Source organism: Alosa sapidissima, chromosome 23, assembly GCF_018492685.1.
Source record: "Alosa sapidissima isolate fAloSap1 chromosome 23, fAloSap1.pri, whole genome shotgun sequence".
NCBI classification, from domain to species: domain Eukaryota; kingdom Metazoa; phylum Chordata; class Actinopteri; order Clupeiformes; family Clupeidae; genus Alosa; species Alosa sapidissima.
Window position 1 is genome coordinate 26,062,420 of NC_055979.1, and position 17,500 is coordinate 26,079,919.

The 17,500-nt window shown below is 46.2% G+C and overlaps 1 protein-coding gene across 6 annotated transcripts in view; it reads right to left on the bottom strand.

Annotated features, from left to right (window-relative positions):
- Nucleotides 1-17,500, bottom strand: part of agap1 (ArfGAP with GTPase domain, ankyrin repeat and PH domain 1) — a 147,170-nt gene that overhangs the window by 46,843 nt on the left and 82,827 nt on the right. For all 6 annotated transcript variants that reach the window (XM_042080334.1, XM_042080335.1, XM_042080330.1 and 3 more), the window contains 3 exons: nucleotides 13,821-13,948; nucleotides 12,354-12,509; nucleotides 11,133-11,225 (listed from right to left, as the gene is read on the bottom strand). In XM_042080334.1, the coding sequence (XP_041936268.1) occupies nucleotides 11,133-11,225; nucleotides 12,354-12,509; nucleotides 13,821-13,948 (377 nt within the window). The remainder of the gene's footprint in view (nucleotides 1-11,132; nucleotides 11,226-12,353; nucleotides 12,510-13,820; nucleotides 13,949-17,500) is intronic.

Consider the following 17,500-nt stretch of genomic DNA (forward strand, 5'->3'; position numbering starts at 1 on the left):
GTGTCACCTCACTGGACTTGTTAAACATTAACGCAGAGACAGGGACAGGAGGGGATATTAATAGTGTCCAGAGAGGAGGAGGTTGCCATGAAACACGCAACACGGGGGGGGGGGGAACATTTTCTCTCTTCTTGCCCCCCCCCCCCCATCCCCTCCCCACAATATTCTTCCATCTCTCCTTCCTCCCCCTTTTGACTGTTCCACTCCGTCAAGCCGAACGCTGAATGCAGAGTAATTAGGGCCGATAAAGAGCGAACCGAATCTTTAAAATCAGCCAGTAAAATGAAGAACAAATAGGTCAAATTATAGCAGTCATTACAGTCATGTCAAAACAGAATGACATCAGCACAGGAGCTCAGAGGCTATAAAAGCGTCTTGATGTTCCATGAGCCCACCACACGGAACGGAATAGCAGACGCAGAATGTTTTGTTATGGTCATGAAAAATGCAAATGGCTTCTGACATACTTCCTGGCGCCAGGTAAACATTCAGACCGGAGTAACCCAAACTGGGAGACTGAGAATGGAAATGGTCGTGTGTGTGTAAGCTTTAACGTGTAAACAGGGGTAGTGTGATTTTTTTTTTTCAGTCAAAATATAAGTTTATTCAAAGTACGATTCATCTTCTAAGACTAAAAGGGAAACAAAACAAATTGCTTTCATATGGCTTTTTTCCTCTTTTGTTGTTGTTAATATTATTTTATATTAGTATAAAATAATAATATTCAAGATACAATCAGATTGCAGCATCACAATAAACAGAAAATTTGATCAAATCATAAACCAAACTGTACAGCATAACGAGTACGGCTATGTAGATCTATTGTTTTTTATTTCTATGCTCAACAATGTAAACAGGCTGGTCTTACGGTACAACAAAATATTTCTGTGCGCATAAAAAGTTCTCTGTTCATTTCAGGACGTCACTACCACATACCTGAATTGAGTAAAAATGGCAATGATCATTTGTGACTGTGGCCACTTGTCTGTGTGTGCCGCGTGTGAGTGTGAGTGTGAGTGTGTGGTAAAAGTGTGTGTTCAGGTGAATGATGCACGAATGAGAGTGAATGTAGCCCTGCTCCTGTTCCTGGCCAGCAGACCTGCTGCCTCCCAGGCCGATATATCTCCACCAGAGTGTCGGTAGCTCCCGCTTCGGTGCTAGTTTATTAATTTTACGCATCCATCGGCGGTGTGACAAGCGATCATTCTGCGGGAGAGGCTAATTGAACGCCACGTCGACCCTCTGATGGCTGTTATCTTTCATTACTTAAGTTCCAGGCCAGCGCCATGCCAGATGCCTCCACTTCAGCCTCCACAGGCTGACAGCTCACAAGGTCTCCCAATCCGTGGGAAATGGAGGAGATAAATACATCCTGCACACACACATAAGTGCATACACACACGCACGCACACACACACACACACACACATAAGTGCATACACACACACGCACGCACGTGCACACACACACACACACACACACGCACGCACGCACGCACGCACGCACGCACACACGCACACACGCACTCCCGGTGGCTACACCCACTCAAGTGCTGAGCTAAGCGTTTCAGAGTGTCAATATGTGCAGTGTTTACACAATGAAACATATTTCTCAAAGTAAACGTGTGACCCTAAACTGCCAAAGAAACTGGAAAGAGTGGCGCTATCCTTTCCAGACGTCGTATGTGCTCACACAAGGACCCCGCTCACCCAGTGGAAGGGGCAGTGGAACCAAACAAATCAACACCACAATAACAAACCTCCTCAAACTGCCAGGACTAATCTATTAAAACAGACCAATATAGACTCCTTATCACTCGATCACTCTATCTCTCTCTCTCTCTCTCTCTCTCGATAAGTCTGACAAAAGGCGCACAAAGGGCTTCCCCCCCTGAGTGCAGCAATAAATCACTGGCCCGGTCCAGAGAGGGAGAGGGAGAGGGAGAGGGGACAAGCCTAATCTCGCACTGTCCAGCGGCCTGACAGGACAGAGTCGCAGGAAGGGCTGAAACGGATGCCTTTGTTCCAGGACTCCACTCAGATAAATTAAGAATGTCATCGGAACCCTTACAGAAAAGCACTACCTGTGGTGCATGTGTGTGTGTGTGTGAGAAAGAAAAGTGAGAACGAGAGAGTGTGTGTGTGTGTGTGTGTGTGTGAAAGAAAAGAGAGAGAGAGTGTGTGTATGTGTATGTGAGTACGAAAGAGAAGAGCAAGAGCGCGAGAGAGAGAGAGAAAGAGAAAGAGAATGAGTGTGTGTGTGTGTGTGTGTGTATGGGAGGACAGAGGAGACTGTGAGACTGACACCTTGTGAGAGGTGAATGTCCTCTATCGCTGTGGCCATCTGATGTTGCCAGCACAGGGCGATGACCACAACCCACCCCCAGGACATTCATCATCCCAATGAGACCAGGTCAAATACCCCCCTCTCCGAACAATGCCAAAGCGCTATCCAATTCAACACACACACACACACACGCACACACGCACAGACACACACACACACACACACACACACACACACACACACAGCAGCCACATAGTTGGACAGGGGGGCAGAGGGCATACTAAAGTATTCCATTGCAAAATATTTCTCCTCTTAATTCTGTTAATGTTTTCTGTTAAGCTCAAGACATGCTGTAAACATCAGACACCAACACAAACCCCCCCAAAATCTTAACGGCATTTAGTGCGAAGGTGGTACTGACTAAAAGGGTCACAATCCTGCCCATTACATTATATCAATATCAAGCATTCCTGGGGCACATAGATGATGTCAGAGACTTCATTCTCCGTATTCCTCATTCTCAAGCCCATGTAGCATGTAGCATGTAGCTTTGAAAGCTTTATTTTAAGGTGAAGTGCATTGTGGGCCCTTAATATGGGCGAGGAAAGGCGGCCTGAGACGGGAACCGAGCCGCAGAGATCAAATAACACACACGGGGAAGAGGACAGGGGCTCTGCACCATTGATTTATCTAAAAAGGGCCCTGGGTAATTAATCCTAAACTCAATTATCCAAACCCTACATCTATTCGGCGCGATCATTACATGCACCACCCTCAGCACTCAGTCTGTGTGGTGCGTCTCCACCCTCAGCACTCCGTCTGTGTGGTGCGTCTCCACCCTCAGCACTCAGTCTGTGTGGTGCGTCTCCACCCTCAGCACTCAGTCTGTGTGGTGCGTCTCCACCCTCAGCACCCAGTCTGTGTGGTGCGTCTCCACCCTCAGCATTCCGTCTGTGTGGTGCGTCTCGGCCGTCACCTCTCGCCTCTTCTGCCCGCCACGAAAGGTGAGCGTCTATCGAGCACTGACCGTCACAGAAACATGCAACCAGCATGAACCCAACCCCACCGAAGAGCATTGCCTTGAGTTTTAGCACTTGCACAAATAAGTGGATATTCCTCTCCAATTACATCATCGTATTATTGCATTGTCTATTTATGATCTCTTTGTTCAAATCACATTTCACTTGCATTTCTGTGAAAAGTGGATGGTGTTAAAAGCAGCTGTCACACCAGTCCAGGGAAGTGTGTGCGTGATATCTCCATGTTCTTAATGCGACCTTGGGCCATAAACCGTCAAGGTCACAGGGGACCTTGACACCAGCACCAGTGGTGAATGACAGCACCTTTAAGGAACACCCATGGGATCAGCAAGATAGCACATCAGAAGATCCCAATACCAAGCTCTGATTAGTGTGTGTGTGTGCGTTTGTATGTAGGTGTGTGTGTGTGTGTGTGTGTGTGTGTGTGTGTGTGTGTGTGTGTGTGTGTGTGTCTTTTCAATTATTTTACAGGCGAAAAATAAAAAATAAAGAAGGTGAAGAGAGAGGGGAAAAAAACTAATTTCCAGAGGTTAGTGTGCATGACAGAAAAGCCATCATGGCCAGAATGGCTCGGAGCAGTGACAACCTTTCCCAGGGAAATGATATTTTTCCAATCCTGCGGAAGGCGGATCATGTCACCCTCGTTAAAGACTTGATAGCAGGTCTTTAATATTCACCGTCTTAATTAGGACTGCAGTTAATTTCATTAAATTCTTTCGCTGCTAAATGAAGCAGATTATGAGACATCTTTTATTGCGAAGCGTGAAATTACAGCCTGGCTGCTGCCAATGGCATGCTGAAACTAATGAATTACAGGGTAAATAACACCCAAATTAACCATCCAATTTAACTCTGCACAAAGCGCCAAGTGCACCCCCTCCACCCTTAAGACAAGCCACACAGAATGGGTGGGGTGGGGGTGGGGGGCAAACTTTGTCAGAAGTGCACAACCAGCCACGTCTCTCAAAGCAAAAAGGAGAAAAATTGTTACTAACATGCGCACACTGAATGGTGATGTAAAACAAATACAGCTACTTAGCTACGAACGTCTCAGTGTGAAAGATCTGTTGAATTTGTTTTTTGGATTTTGTATACAATCAATATTTATGTCTGGTGTATAGACCCTTTCAATCTGTTCCGAGAGGATTTTCAGAAACATTCAATCAATCCAGATAAATTGAAATGACTTTAGCATAATGCTCTACAAAATGTCGACTTTAAAACTTGCGTTATTTCGTTTGTCCCCAACTTACGATTAGCTCAATGTTGTTTTCTGTGCCACCGGACATGCCTCAGAAATGCATACATGTTTGTTCATGCAGTTGAAAGAGTCTATACCTTAAAGTTAATTTATGCAATACTACTCCTCTCATCTGGCCAAACCCTTGCTGGTGCTTCGCACACTCAAATCTCTGTCGTATGGCGTTCTGCCACATTAACAAATTAATCTGTTAAAATGCTGGTGTCAAAATACCTCAGTCTGGCGGATGACAGGGCAACAAGCAAGCCACTCTAAGCCTCAATTAGCCGCTAATTAGCAGTAGAAGCAGATGTTTGTGGAGTCAGCGCTGTAAAGGGGCAGACTCCACAAACAAAGCTGTAACAAAGCTTTTGTAAACAAAGCTGGCGAGTATCGGAGCAGCGGCTAGCCACTTTAACTTCCGCCCCACCACCCGCAAATCTACTGAGACCGCTCCAGACGCGATAAAACCAACAGTCCACAAGCAAGTACATAATGGCAAACATACACACACACCACACATGCAAGATCAAAATGCATCCAATTCTGTCATGCAGCCATGGGGACGATGAAAGTAAGGAAATAAACAATAAACAAAAACATGCCGTGTTGCCGTTGTTTATGTTTATGGTGTTCGGCAGATGCTTCTATGGTCATGAGCTGAGTGAGCGCACAGCATGGACACACCCGTGGCTGACCTGTGGAGGATGTTTGTGCCATGAGGCTGGCCTGACGCTCCAAGGGTCGTGTGTGTGGAGAGCCAGGTCATCTCTGACCTCTTGACCTCCGCAGCCGAGCTGAGTTGAGACTGTCGGCATGCCCTGCCCTGCCCTGCCTGTTAAGATACCGGGTGCTCTAACGAGCAGCACGTCTTAATGAAGCTCCTCACAAAGGCCCTGTTGCAGACAGCATGCACAACACACTGATAGAGTGTAACCTTGACTGGAGAAGGCAGTGTAATGATAACCAGCCATAATGAGATCAGCGAGCAAATAAACCACGGCTGGGAGGAGGGACACACACACACACACACACACACACACACACTAACAGCAACATCTACAACAGTACCAACAGCACTGAGGTTGCTCTGTATAGCAGAGCAGCTTGCGATCGATCACCACGGTATTACAAACATGTATATAAACCTCTAAGTAGGTTGTGTGAGCCTCAAGAGAGCTTTGTGTTAAACGCACACACACACGCACACACACACACACGCACACACACACACACGCACACACACACACAGGCACACACACACACACACACACACACACACACACACACACACACACACACACCTTTGTGCCGAGGGGGCCAGAGATAGAGCGTTGCGTTAAACGTAATCAATTGGGCACAAATCCTCCGCTTCACCTTTGTGTGAGTAATCTCCCAACAATTATGAGCAGACCTTCAAGGAATGGCAGGCTTCGCCACAATCCCACTCACTCAAACCCACTCAGACATCTGCCAAAGTGATTTACACTCACTGTTGCACACAGCGCCCCGGAAAAAGGAAAAAGAAACAGCTGATTCGCTACTGAAGAATCAGTGAGTTGCGCTCGGTTACGGAGCTGGCTTCTTGTGTGTTCATGTATGTGTGAAAGAACAGCTTGGATATTAACAGATGTTAATCAGATTCAGCTCAGTAGAAAATGTAGGCTCTTAAAGAGAAAACAAATCACAGATCTGCAGACGAACAGAAATCCACATACTTAGAGATGCGCACACGCACACACACACAGTCTAATTAGGGAGTGGATTGCCACAGCCAGCAGTCTAGTACAGATCATGAGAGGCAGGCGTGGAAATGGGGAGAGACACACACAGGCACACACACACACAGAGTCTGACAGGAAAAGATGCGAGCATGTTCGCAAGAGGAAGGACCACAGGGAATTATCAAATCAATTAACATTGTCGGCGTGCCTCTGAGCGTTGCACGTTCTGCTTTCTTTCTGTGAGGTGAGTCGTGGCGACAGGCGCTGGCTTTGTGTAGTGCCGAGACACTCATTCGCCTTTTAACTCTGCGCCCAATTACAGCGCAGCAACACTGCAGAGAGCCATTAGCACTGATCTCATGGCTTTGCTGCTGCCGCCACACTCGTCTTTGGTCTGCTTATTCACGTTTAATTCTCCCCAATTTGAGCACGGGGGACTAGCTCAGGGTCACAAGTTAATTATTTGCCTATTCATTTGATTATTTGAATTTCAGTTCAAATCACTGCAATCACTCAGAGCGTTCCGCTAATGGGGAATTGATGAGAATACACTGGTTTGATATAAATGACAGTTACTGATGAGGCACCTTGGTGGAAACTGTATTTATATCTTTATCTATTCGGGCTGACGCTTTTTATCCAAAGCAACTTACAGGCCCAGACTCCCTGTAGGGTTAAGTGCCTTGCTCAAGGACACAACGTGTCATGGTGAATACACAACACACCACTTCTCAGGTTGCTGCATGTCAATCCAGCTCCTTATCCACTAAACGAACTCCGCCCCGTAACCATTAAGAATTTACGCTCTGAGTGACGCCAATTAGACTAGACTCAAATATCTCCAATGGCCTCTTCCCAGTATCCGTAGATCAGTGATGATTTCTAATACAGAACTATGGTGCTTGTTGACATTGCACATTAACAGTTCAAAGTCACATTCTGCATTAAATGTAGATATGGCTGTGCGGGACTCTACACACATGAAGGTGATGTTTGCTCTACTGAATATATTTCTGTCCTTTTCAGAGTAATCAAATTATGTAACATGATGTAACAAATGGTCTACTACAATGAGGTGGGTCTACTACAATGAAGTGGGCTCACCAACAAAGTCTTTCAAAACACTACAAAAATGATTCAATAAGAGATCATGGGTGACCTGGGTCTCGGGTAGCTGAAGTTAAGGCACGTTCGAGTTGGTAATGCGGCCATGATGCTAAATGGCAGTCCTTCAGTTGCGGAGCACTATGTAGCGTTAGCATGACAGAGCTTTTGTCTGTCTCAGCTGAGATCAAAGCTCGCCAGGTATTACACAGAGGAGATTTCAAACTTCTTACACTTCATTAGACCCCTGAACCAATCACATAAAAACTGCCTTTGCCATCAAAATTTCACATTTTCACAGTATGGTTATGGTTATGGATTTGGCAGACGCCTTTGTCCAAAGCGACACACACATACAAAATAACATAATATTTAAAATTGAACAGGGAACAGATTAGAATGTTGGTCAAATATAATAAGGAGAATAGTAATAATAAACAACAATATCAATTCAATCAATAGCCTAATAAAATAAGCAATGAAAATGAGGGGAAAAGCAATAATAAAACAATAATGACCATTCAATCAATAATATAAAAATAATTTACATTAAGGAGAATATCAATAATAAACAATAGTGTCAAATTAATCAACAGCCTAATGAAAATAAAACAATATTATACAAACCATAACACATAAGTGCTTAAACAACTAAGTACATGTTGAACAGTAATGTCTTTAGACCCCTCTTAAACGACCCAAAACTACCACATGAACGGAGAGCACTGGGCAACTCATTCCACCAACATGGAACCACTGAGGAATAGAGTCTGGAATTAGACCCAGTTTCCATGACTGGTCGACATAAAAGACGCTCATCAGAAGACCGCAGTGGGCGGTTGGGGATGTAAGGCTTGATTATTGAATTAAAATAACTAGGAGCAGATCCAGTCAGTGTTCTATAGGCCAAAGTGAGAGATTTAAATTTAATTCTGGCTACTATAGGGAGCCAATGGAGAGTAACTAGGAGAGGAGTTACATGTGTCCTCTTTGGCTGATCGAAGACCAGGCGTGCTCCAGCATTCTGAATCAGCTGTAATGATCTTATTACACAAGCGGTTAAACCAGCTAATAGTGAATTACAATAGTCCAGCTTAGAGATGACCATGGTCTGAACAAGAAGTTGTGTGGAATCTTGTGTCAGATAAGGTCTGATCTTCCTAATGTTGTAAAGCATAAACCGACATGATTTTGCAATTGAAGCTACATGCTCAGAGAAGTTAAGTCGGTCATCAATTACAACGCCCCAAGTTACGTGCCGATCTAGTTGGGGTTAGTGAAGTTGAGTCAAGCTGGATGTTAATCTGTTGGGGAATAGCTGTTTTAGCTGGAAACACCAAAAACTCAGTTTTTGAGAGATTAAGCTGAAGGTGCCGATCTTTCATTCAGGCTGAAATATCCTTAAGGCATGCAGAAATCCGGTGGGAAACGCTAGAGTCATCAGGTGGGAAAGACAGGTAAAGTTGAGTGTTGTCCTTTCAATAGATGAAATCTTTACACAAAAGAAACTTATTATCCCTTAACTCATTACCTAACTAAGAAGACAACCTACTACAATAGAGAAAAAAGCCCTCGGTTTCAAGATAAATGTTTAGTCAGCCATCTTAGTATCTTTCAAACATGACAAACACACACAGACAACGCAGGCTCATGTGTGCACACACACACGGCCACTGGCCCCATGCCTGTGATCTCTGCACCACACTGGGTATCGTACTCTCATTAGCGCGCTGCTAGCTCTAATTGCACTCTTTACAAAATGCCCTCCTCCTCCCACCATGCTGAGTGCCTGCTCACTCAGACTCCTCCGACACACACACACACACACACACACACACATCTGTCAAGTGGTGTGCTGACCTCCCATCTGCCACTGGGGCAGGCGACGTCGCTGAGGCCAGCCTCGTTTGTACTTCATTAACCGCCACGGACTTAACAAGCTTTATGCAAATAGGCTACAACAGCAAGGAGCCTGCTGCTGCCGCAAAGGTCCTGTGTGTGTATGTGTGTGTGTGTGTGTGTGTGTCTCTCAACTCGAGTCAAACACAACAGCAAGACGACTCCTGTACAAGAAATGATGCTTGACCAGTGTCGATAAAACCCAAACTCTCTTACTGAAAGAAAGCTGTTGCTTAAGGGCTCTTAAAACCCCTCTCGTAGTTATTGTAGAGGTTAAACGGGTCATTCAGTAGATGCTGAACGGTAACGTAATTGCCGAAAAAGAGGGCTGAAGGTTGCCGAGGCAAAGCCACCGTGATAACAAGCCTGTCTTGAAGTCTCGCGGTCCTCTGATGTGAGCGAGGAGCAGGAGGGGGCGGACACCATTGAGACGCTTGCTCCATCCAGCAGGAAGTCCTTTGGAAAGCGGCCCACATCGAGACTTCACACACACAGAGACAGGAGCAGGCGCATGCACACACACACACACACACACACACACACACACACACACACACACACACAAACACACACGATCCAGTATGGCCTCACTGCAGCTCTAGTGGGGACCACCCACGCTCAGCGCATTCTAAAGACTACAGCGCACAGCTCTCTCCCTCCCCCCTGACACACACACACACACACACACGCACTAAGCCCTGAATGCGCTGCTGCTGACACCCCGCTCTGGTGCAGCGTGCTAATAAACACAGATCTCATCTGAAGGCGGCCCTAATCAGGGATGCAATTTGTTCATTAGGAAATTACAAACAAGGCCGCGCGCGTTGCCATGAGATGCTGTGATTAGCGCACACACACACACACACAGCCACGAGATGCCGTGATTAGCGCCGCTAATTGCCTGATTCTTACACTCCAGTTGAAAACATACACAAGAGATGCCTGCACTCCCCTCGATGCCCTCTGTTTCTTGCTGCCTCTCTGCGCTTCTCCACAAATTAAGAGGTGGTGTGTGTGCCTGTGTGTGTGTGTATGTGTGTGTGCCTGTGTGTGTATGTGTGTGTGTGTGACTAGGAGGGGAGCTTTGTGGCCAGAACTTTCTCTCTGCCCTCTACCTTCGAGTGTCGACCCGTGCCCAATCAAAGAGCAGGTCCACTCAGTATGGGGTGGGTCTGTGTGTGTGTGTGTGTGTGTGTGTGTGTGTGTGTGTGTGTGTGTGTGTGTGTGTGGGGGGGGGGGGGGGGGGTTGGGCCCATATGCTAGGCGGCCAACTGTACATCATTAGGCACTCCTTGCCATCTTCTCTTCCTCTCCAAGAGGATCGAAACAGAAGGTTGGGGAGCTGGTTCTCTCTCTCTCTCTCTCTCTCTGTGTGTGTGTGTGTGTGGGGCGAGGCAGGGAGAGGATTAATCCCTTCCCACTCCTTATCCTAATGATCTCAGCACCACACACGGGAGCTGATTGATGTCAAGTGTGTGCTTTCGCTGTTAATCAAGGAGAAGGCATCAAGCAGGGGGCCCCGTGTCTTCCTGTTGGGGGCCTGATCAGAGCGCCACCACCCCCACCCCCACCCCCACCCCCACCTCCACCTCCACCCCCACCCCCAGCAACAGTGTGCCCGCCGCCTCTGTGTGTGTGTGTGTGTGTGTGTGTGTGTGTGTGTGTGTGTGTGTGTGTGTGTGTGTGTGTGTCCGCCGCCTGCGCTGCGCAGGACCCCCCACTCGTCCCCCTGCTGCCACGGATGAGTGAGTGAGAGCAAACGCGGGCCTGTTTAATTGGGACGGCGCTCACAGACGCACGTGTGTGTGTGTGTGTGTGTGTGTGTGTGTGTGTACGTACCTGTTTAATTGGGATCGCGCGTCCGCTCCCGATGCTGTCCGCCCGGTTCTCCAGGCCTTTCTTCTCCTTATCCGGCTCACTCCCCTTCCGAGACTGTGGAGAGGAGACACACACATACACACACACACACACACAGACACAGACACAGACACACACAGGTACACACACACACACACACACACACACACACACACACACACACAAACACACACACACAAACATACACACACACTCTTTAGGGGGCTGTCTGTCACTGGGTCTCTCTCCAACACATTAGAACTCTCAGAAGACAGACTATTAGGAGGTGGAAGTGGTGGAGAGGTGGGCTCCCCTCCCTCTCAGCAGCCAGCTAGGAACATGACCACTGGCAATAATGTTTCTGTTCAATAAATAAACACTTTTAAAAAAACGTCATATAATGACATCATTACAGATAATACGGACAAATCCCAGCTTTAGTAAATTATAACCTCCGTATTCTGCTGTCAGTAATACCAATCTCCACCGTGTGTGTGTGTGTGTGTGTGTGTGTGTGTGTGTGTGTGTATATATATATATGAGACGACTCACAGTGAAGAGGTTGGAGCGGCGTTTGGACTGCTTGCGGACGGGCGTGGGTGTGTGTGTGTGTGTGGGCGTGGGTGTGTGTGTGTGTGTGTGGCGACTCACAGTGAAGAGGTTGGAGCGGCGTTTGGACTGCTTGCGGACGGGCGTGTGTGTGTGTGTGTGTGTGTGTGTGGGCGTGGCGACTCACAGTGAAGAGGTTGGAGCGGCGTTTGGATTGCTTGCGGACGGGCGTGGGTGTGTGTGTGTGTGGCGACTCACAGTGAAGAGGTTGGAGCGGCGTTTGGACTGCTTGCGGACGGGCGTGTGTGTGTGTGTGTGTGTGTGTGTGTGTGTGTGTGTGTGTGTGTGGGCGTGGCGACTCACAGTGAAGAGGTTGGAGCGGCGTTTGGACTGCTTGCGGACGGGCGTGGGCGTGGGTGTGTGTGTGTGTGTGTGTGTGTGTGTGTGTGTGTGTGTGTGTGTGTGGCGACTCACAGTGAAGAGGTTGGAGCGGCGTTTGGACTGCTTGCGGACGGGCGTGGGTGTGGGTGTGTGTGTGTGTGTGTGTGTGGCGACTCACAGTGAAGAGGTTGGAGCGGCGTTTGGACTGCTTGCGGATGGGCGTGGGTGTGTGTGTGTGTGTGTGTGTGGGTGTGTGTGTGTGTGGTGACTCACAGTGAAGAGGTTGGAGCGGCGTTTGGACTGCTTGCGGACGGGCGTGGGTGTGTTGGCGCTCGTCGGGACGTCGATGCGCAGCTCCTTCTGGCTGGTGCTGGGGGTGGAGGGCACGGACGACGAGTAGTCGCTCAGACTGCCGCCACCGTTGCTCGTCTGCACACACACACACACACACACACACACACACACACACACACACACACACACACGCGAGAATCCCATTTAGCAAAGCAAGCAAGAATGCAACACACACTTATTCATGGGCTGAGCACTTATCTAGTGGACTTGTTTGAGTGACAACATGAACAAAAAAAAACAAAAAAAACATTACAGTAGATGTCTGGGACAGGGGAGCAAAGGTAGGGGGAAAAAAAGGTAATTCAGTACATTCATACAGACCTGTTAGTGATATATCCTGTCTGTTGAAGTGTGTTAGTGATATATCCTGTCTGTTGAAGTGTGTTAGTGATATATCCTGTCTGTTGAAGTGTGTTAGTGATATATCCTGTCTGTTGAAGTGTGTTAGTGATATATCCTGTCTGTTGAAGTGTGTTAGTGATATATCCTGTATGTTGTTGTGCGTTAGCGATATATCCTGTCTGATGAAGTGTGTTAGTGATAAATCCTGTATGTTGATGTGTGTTAGTGATATCTCCAGTATGTGCAGTGGTTAAAGTGGGATTTGGCAGGTGGGGGAACCCTAAAATCCAGTGTCGGTGCAATGGGGAAAAATTACTCACCGTTGGATTACATATTGAGTATTGTGGTGTAGCAATACTTTTTGGACAAGAAGTGCTAGCTTTCTGGTCACCTCTGTACACTCGAAAAATTAACTCACCATTTAATTTAACAATATCAATGCGCTATATCGTTGGTATAAAAGAATATCTTTACTATTAATTTATCTGAGGTGGCAGAACTGCGTTCCTCCCCGTTCCCCCCACTTTAACCCCTGCGTATGTATATATGTGTTAGTGATATATCCCGTATGTTGATGCGTGTTAGTGATATATCCTGTATGTTGATGTGTGTTAGTGATACTGTATATCCTGTATGTTGATGTGGGTTTGTGATATATCCTGTATGTGTATATGTGTTAGTGATATATTCTGTATGTTGATGTGTGTTAGTGATATATCCCGTATGTGTATATGTGTTAGTGATATATTCTGTATGTTGGTGTTTGTTAGTGATATATCCCATATGTTGGTGTGTGTTAGTGATATCTCCCGTATGTGTACATGTGTTAGTGATATATCCCGTATGTGTATATGTGTTAGTGATATCTCCCGTACGTGTACATGTGTTAGTGATATATTCTGTATGTTGATGTGTGTTAGTGATATCTCCTGTATGTTGATGTGTGTTAGTCATATCTCCCGTATGTGTATATGTGTTCATGATATCTCCCGTATGTGTATCTGTGTTTGTGATATATACTGTGAGTTCATGTGTGGATCTCACCTGGTTGATGTGCACAGCAGACACAGGCTGGGAGCAGACGGACGAGTGGCTGGGGGAGTTGGGGAGGGACTTGCAGGGGCCGATGGACAGCTGCTGCTTCTTCCGTGTTGCTACAACTTTCTGAGCCACTGCAAGCCAAGCACAATGACAACTTCATCAAGCACAATGACAACTTCATCAAGCACAATGACAACTTCATCAAGCACAATGACAACTTCATCAAGCACAATGACAACTTCATCAAGCACAATGACAACTTCATCAGACACATCAGTGTTGTGTCTAAAAAAAAACACGGTGGTGTTCAAGCCCTTCTGAATGTTTTCCAATGTCATGCGGATCTTCCACAATTCCAAACATGATGGGAGCATGCTAGGGCCGTAATGATACAAACCGAATCGTGAGGTTGGTGTATCACGATTTTTGACCCACGGTTCGATACGAACCTCGATTTTTCTTCTTGAGGGGGCTAGACATTTTTATTAAATAACATTAGAAGACCAGAGGATTACAAGGCTATAATATATCTGTATTATTTTATATCCTGATGCATATTGTTACAGCCCTAGAGCATTCCAATCAAGTCCTCCATCTTATCCCATCATAACACAAATGCAATGCCAACAATCATCATGCTTCCATCACATCTGTTCATGAGAGAAGCACTGTTATCCAAAATGTATTTCGATAACCTGTGATAAGACTGAAATCATTATATTGCAATGTATAAGGACCCCATTTTAGTGTATAAGGACCCCATTTAAGTCAAGTTTATTTATACAGTGCATTTCATACACCTTTAGGACCCCATTCTAATATATAGGGACCCCATTTAATGTATAGGGTCCCCATTCTAATTTAGCATTCATCTGTTAGCTTGCAATAGCAAACATGGTGCCGCTATACTCTTCACCAGAAGGGAGCTCCAATCATTCTTCCATTAACACAAGCCCATCAGTCTCTCATTGGCCCATTAATATCATTCCCAGCTCAAATGCCAAGCCACAGAGCGTATAGAGTCATATGGTGCAACTACCAATCAATCTCTATGGCTTAGTCTGAGGCAGAGCACTGCAGCCTGAGAGATACTCAAACACTGTCATGTTCAGCCCATTCATTTCATTGACAGAACCTAACAGAGGAGATTTCTAGGAGATAATATCATCAAATTTCAATAGCTTCACTCAATGCCTACACCATAGGGCATTCGTATGCATTTTTCTATTGATTGAGCTGGAAATATGATAATAACATGCACACGTAAGAGTGTGAGACGGACACATTAATAAAGACATTTAAGGTATATATACAGTGATAAGTTACGCACTGTAAGGAGAGGGGGAAAAAAAAAAATTCCTCTGATACAAGCATGTTCACCATCCTAAACACAACCGGACTAAGACTAGTAAAATACAGACGTGGTGGAGCAGCGATGACCTCACCACCTGACAATCGGTCCACTCGTGTTTGATTCCCAAATGTGCCGCTGCGAGTCCATGTGGTTTTGGATAAAAGCGTCTACAGTACCATATACCAGTCAACTTTAACTTCATCTTTATATGATAGAAAATGTATCTATTTACATGTAGAGGCAAGTATATACTGCCCGTCAGTGGATTTCAGACACATTGGTAACATTCCTGAGAGAAGAGGGGCGGATCAGCTGCCTCATTGTTGTGGAATGGGTTTAAGTGACAGAGCGGTCTTGTTTGCGCTAGTCAGTTTTTGGCTGTTCTCCCTCACCACCTCTAGGGACTATGTGGCTGTTAAACCCTCATTAACTGAGTAAACAGACTCTGGGGGAAGTTTGGTGTTGAGCTTTGGACAGGAGGGGGTTAATACCCCCCCCCCCCCATACCCCACCCTGTCCTCCTCACAAAGTCCATCACGTGGCCATAAACAGGAGTCCTCTCATCTCCCTGGAAATGAAGCCATTCCTTTAATTGGACCTATTAAAGCTCTGGGCCTTAATGATGATTCTGTCATAAACATTTACCTTCAGGAGAGAATACCAGCTCCAAGGGCAGTCGGTGAACACACACACACACACACACACACACACTCTAACTGATTCTTTCAGTCAGTCACTCACACTTTCAAAGTATCACTCCTCCATCACAAAGCCTCATCTTGGCTCCACTCACAGGCTACAACATTGCAGTTCAACTGTGGATGGCAGTTTTCACTCGTCTGGCTCAAGCTTGAGGCTTCACTGAGCACATTTACAACTCCCCTCAACAGGCCAGCAAGTCTGTCGGTCCAGGACTCACCTTCAAGGTCTTTAGAGCCAACGGAATATCCGTCACCAGGCAAGCATGGCCCTAGAGATATATATTCATATGCGTACACAGACATCCCTCGACTGTATATTACTTTAAGTGTTAAGAACAGTTATGATAAGGCTGTGTTAAATATTTAAACTGCACAGCTAATACAATTTAACTTAAACCATCAATCTTGCCCTGCTGCATGAGAAGCAGCCATTTATTCTAATGGAAATGTCACCCATTTGATCAGATTTATGACAGCTCCATTCACCCACCCAAGGGGTGGCTCGCCAACGAGGAACTCACACAGTCACTAACACTCCATTTTAACACCATCTCCTGCTGTTTTCCCACACACCAGTCCTGGCTCGGAGACCCAGAGGTATAATGTTTCATTACTACCGACCACTGGAACACGCTGTCAACCATTTTAGCGTGGCAGAATGAAAATCAATAAATGCGCTGTTTCCCCATGCGGGGGCGTCCAGTCCAGCCTTGGCCGAGTGATTAAGGATCTCAGCGGCGGTAATCCATTGGAGGCCGTGTTGGCCGTTTTGTGGCAAATCAGCGATATTGGTATGGAGGCATCATTAGTGTGTGGTGGCTGCAGCCCCTGGGGAACTGATCTGAGATCTGAGGGGCTGTGGCTCTGAGACGATGATTAGGGCCACTGATGGGACCTGTGTTGCAGCAGGATCAGTACGGCACACCAGGGCTCCGCCAGCCCCCCCCTGGGGCTCCCCACCTCTGGGGGCGAGAACAGAGGCAGTAGGGGCAACACAGCAAGCTACACAGGAAGATTAACCTTTCACCTTCGACCTGTGACCTCACTATAGAATGACAGGGAGCAAGAGAGAGAGTGCGGAGGGGATTTGGAACACGAATGAAATACGAGAGAGGACAACAGCTGAGAACTACGAAAAGGCTGTGATGATCGAAAGAATGAGGCTATGGCTGTGTGTGTCTGTGTGTGTGTGTGTGTGTGTGTGTGTGTGTGTCTGCGTGTCAGAGAGAGAGTGAGTGTGTGATGACAAGCAGATAGGGTGCAAGAGAAATTAAAAAAATATGCATCATTCATTATAGGAAGTTGAGAACCTCTCAGAATGAGGTGAAAAAAACAAAGGAGAAAGAAAGAAAGAAAGAAAGAAAGAACGAACAGTAGATGAATACATACAGAGAGTTCATGCAGCTTTACGCATGGATTATTAGCATGACAATAGCCACTAACAAACAAATATTTTGATTGGCATTAGTCAACACTGAAACACCTTAAAAATAAACGCTTTAAAATCAAAAACTGTCCCCATCAGAGCATTTCAGAGCTATTGTGCAGGATTCAGATACACAGTTTGAAAGTGCAGGATGTCTTGACTAAAGTAATATATAGTGAGTGTTCAAGACATCTTCCAAAAG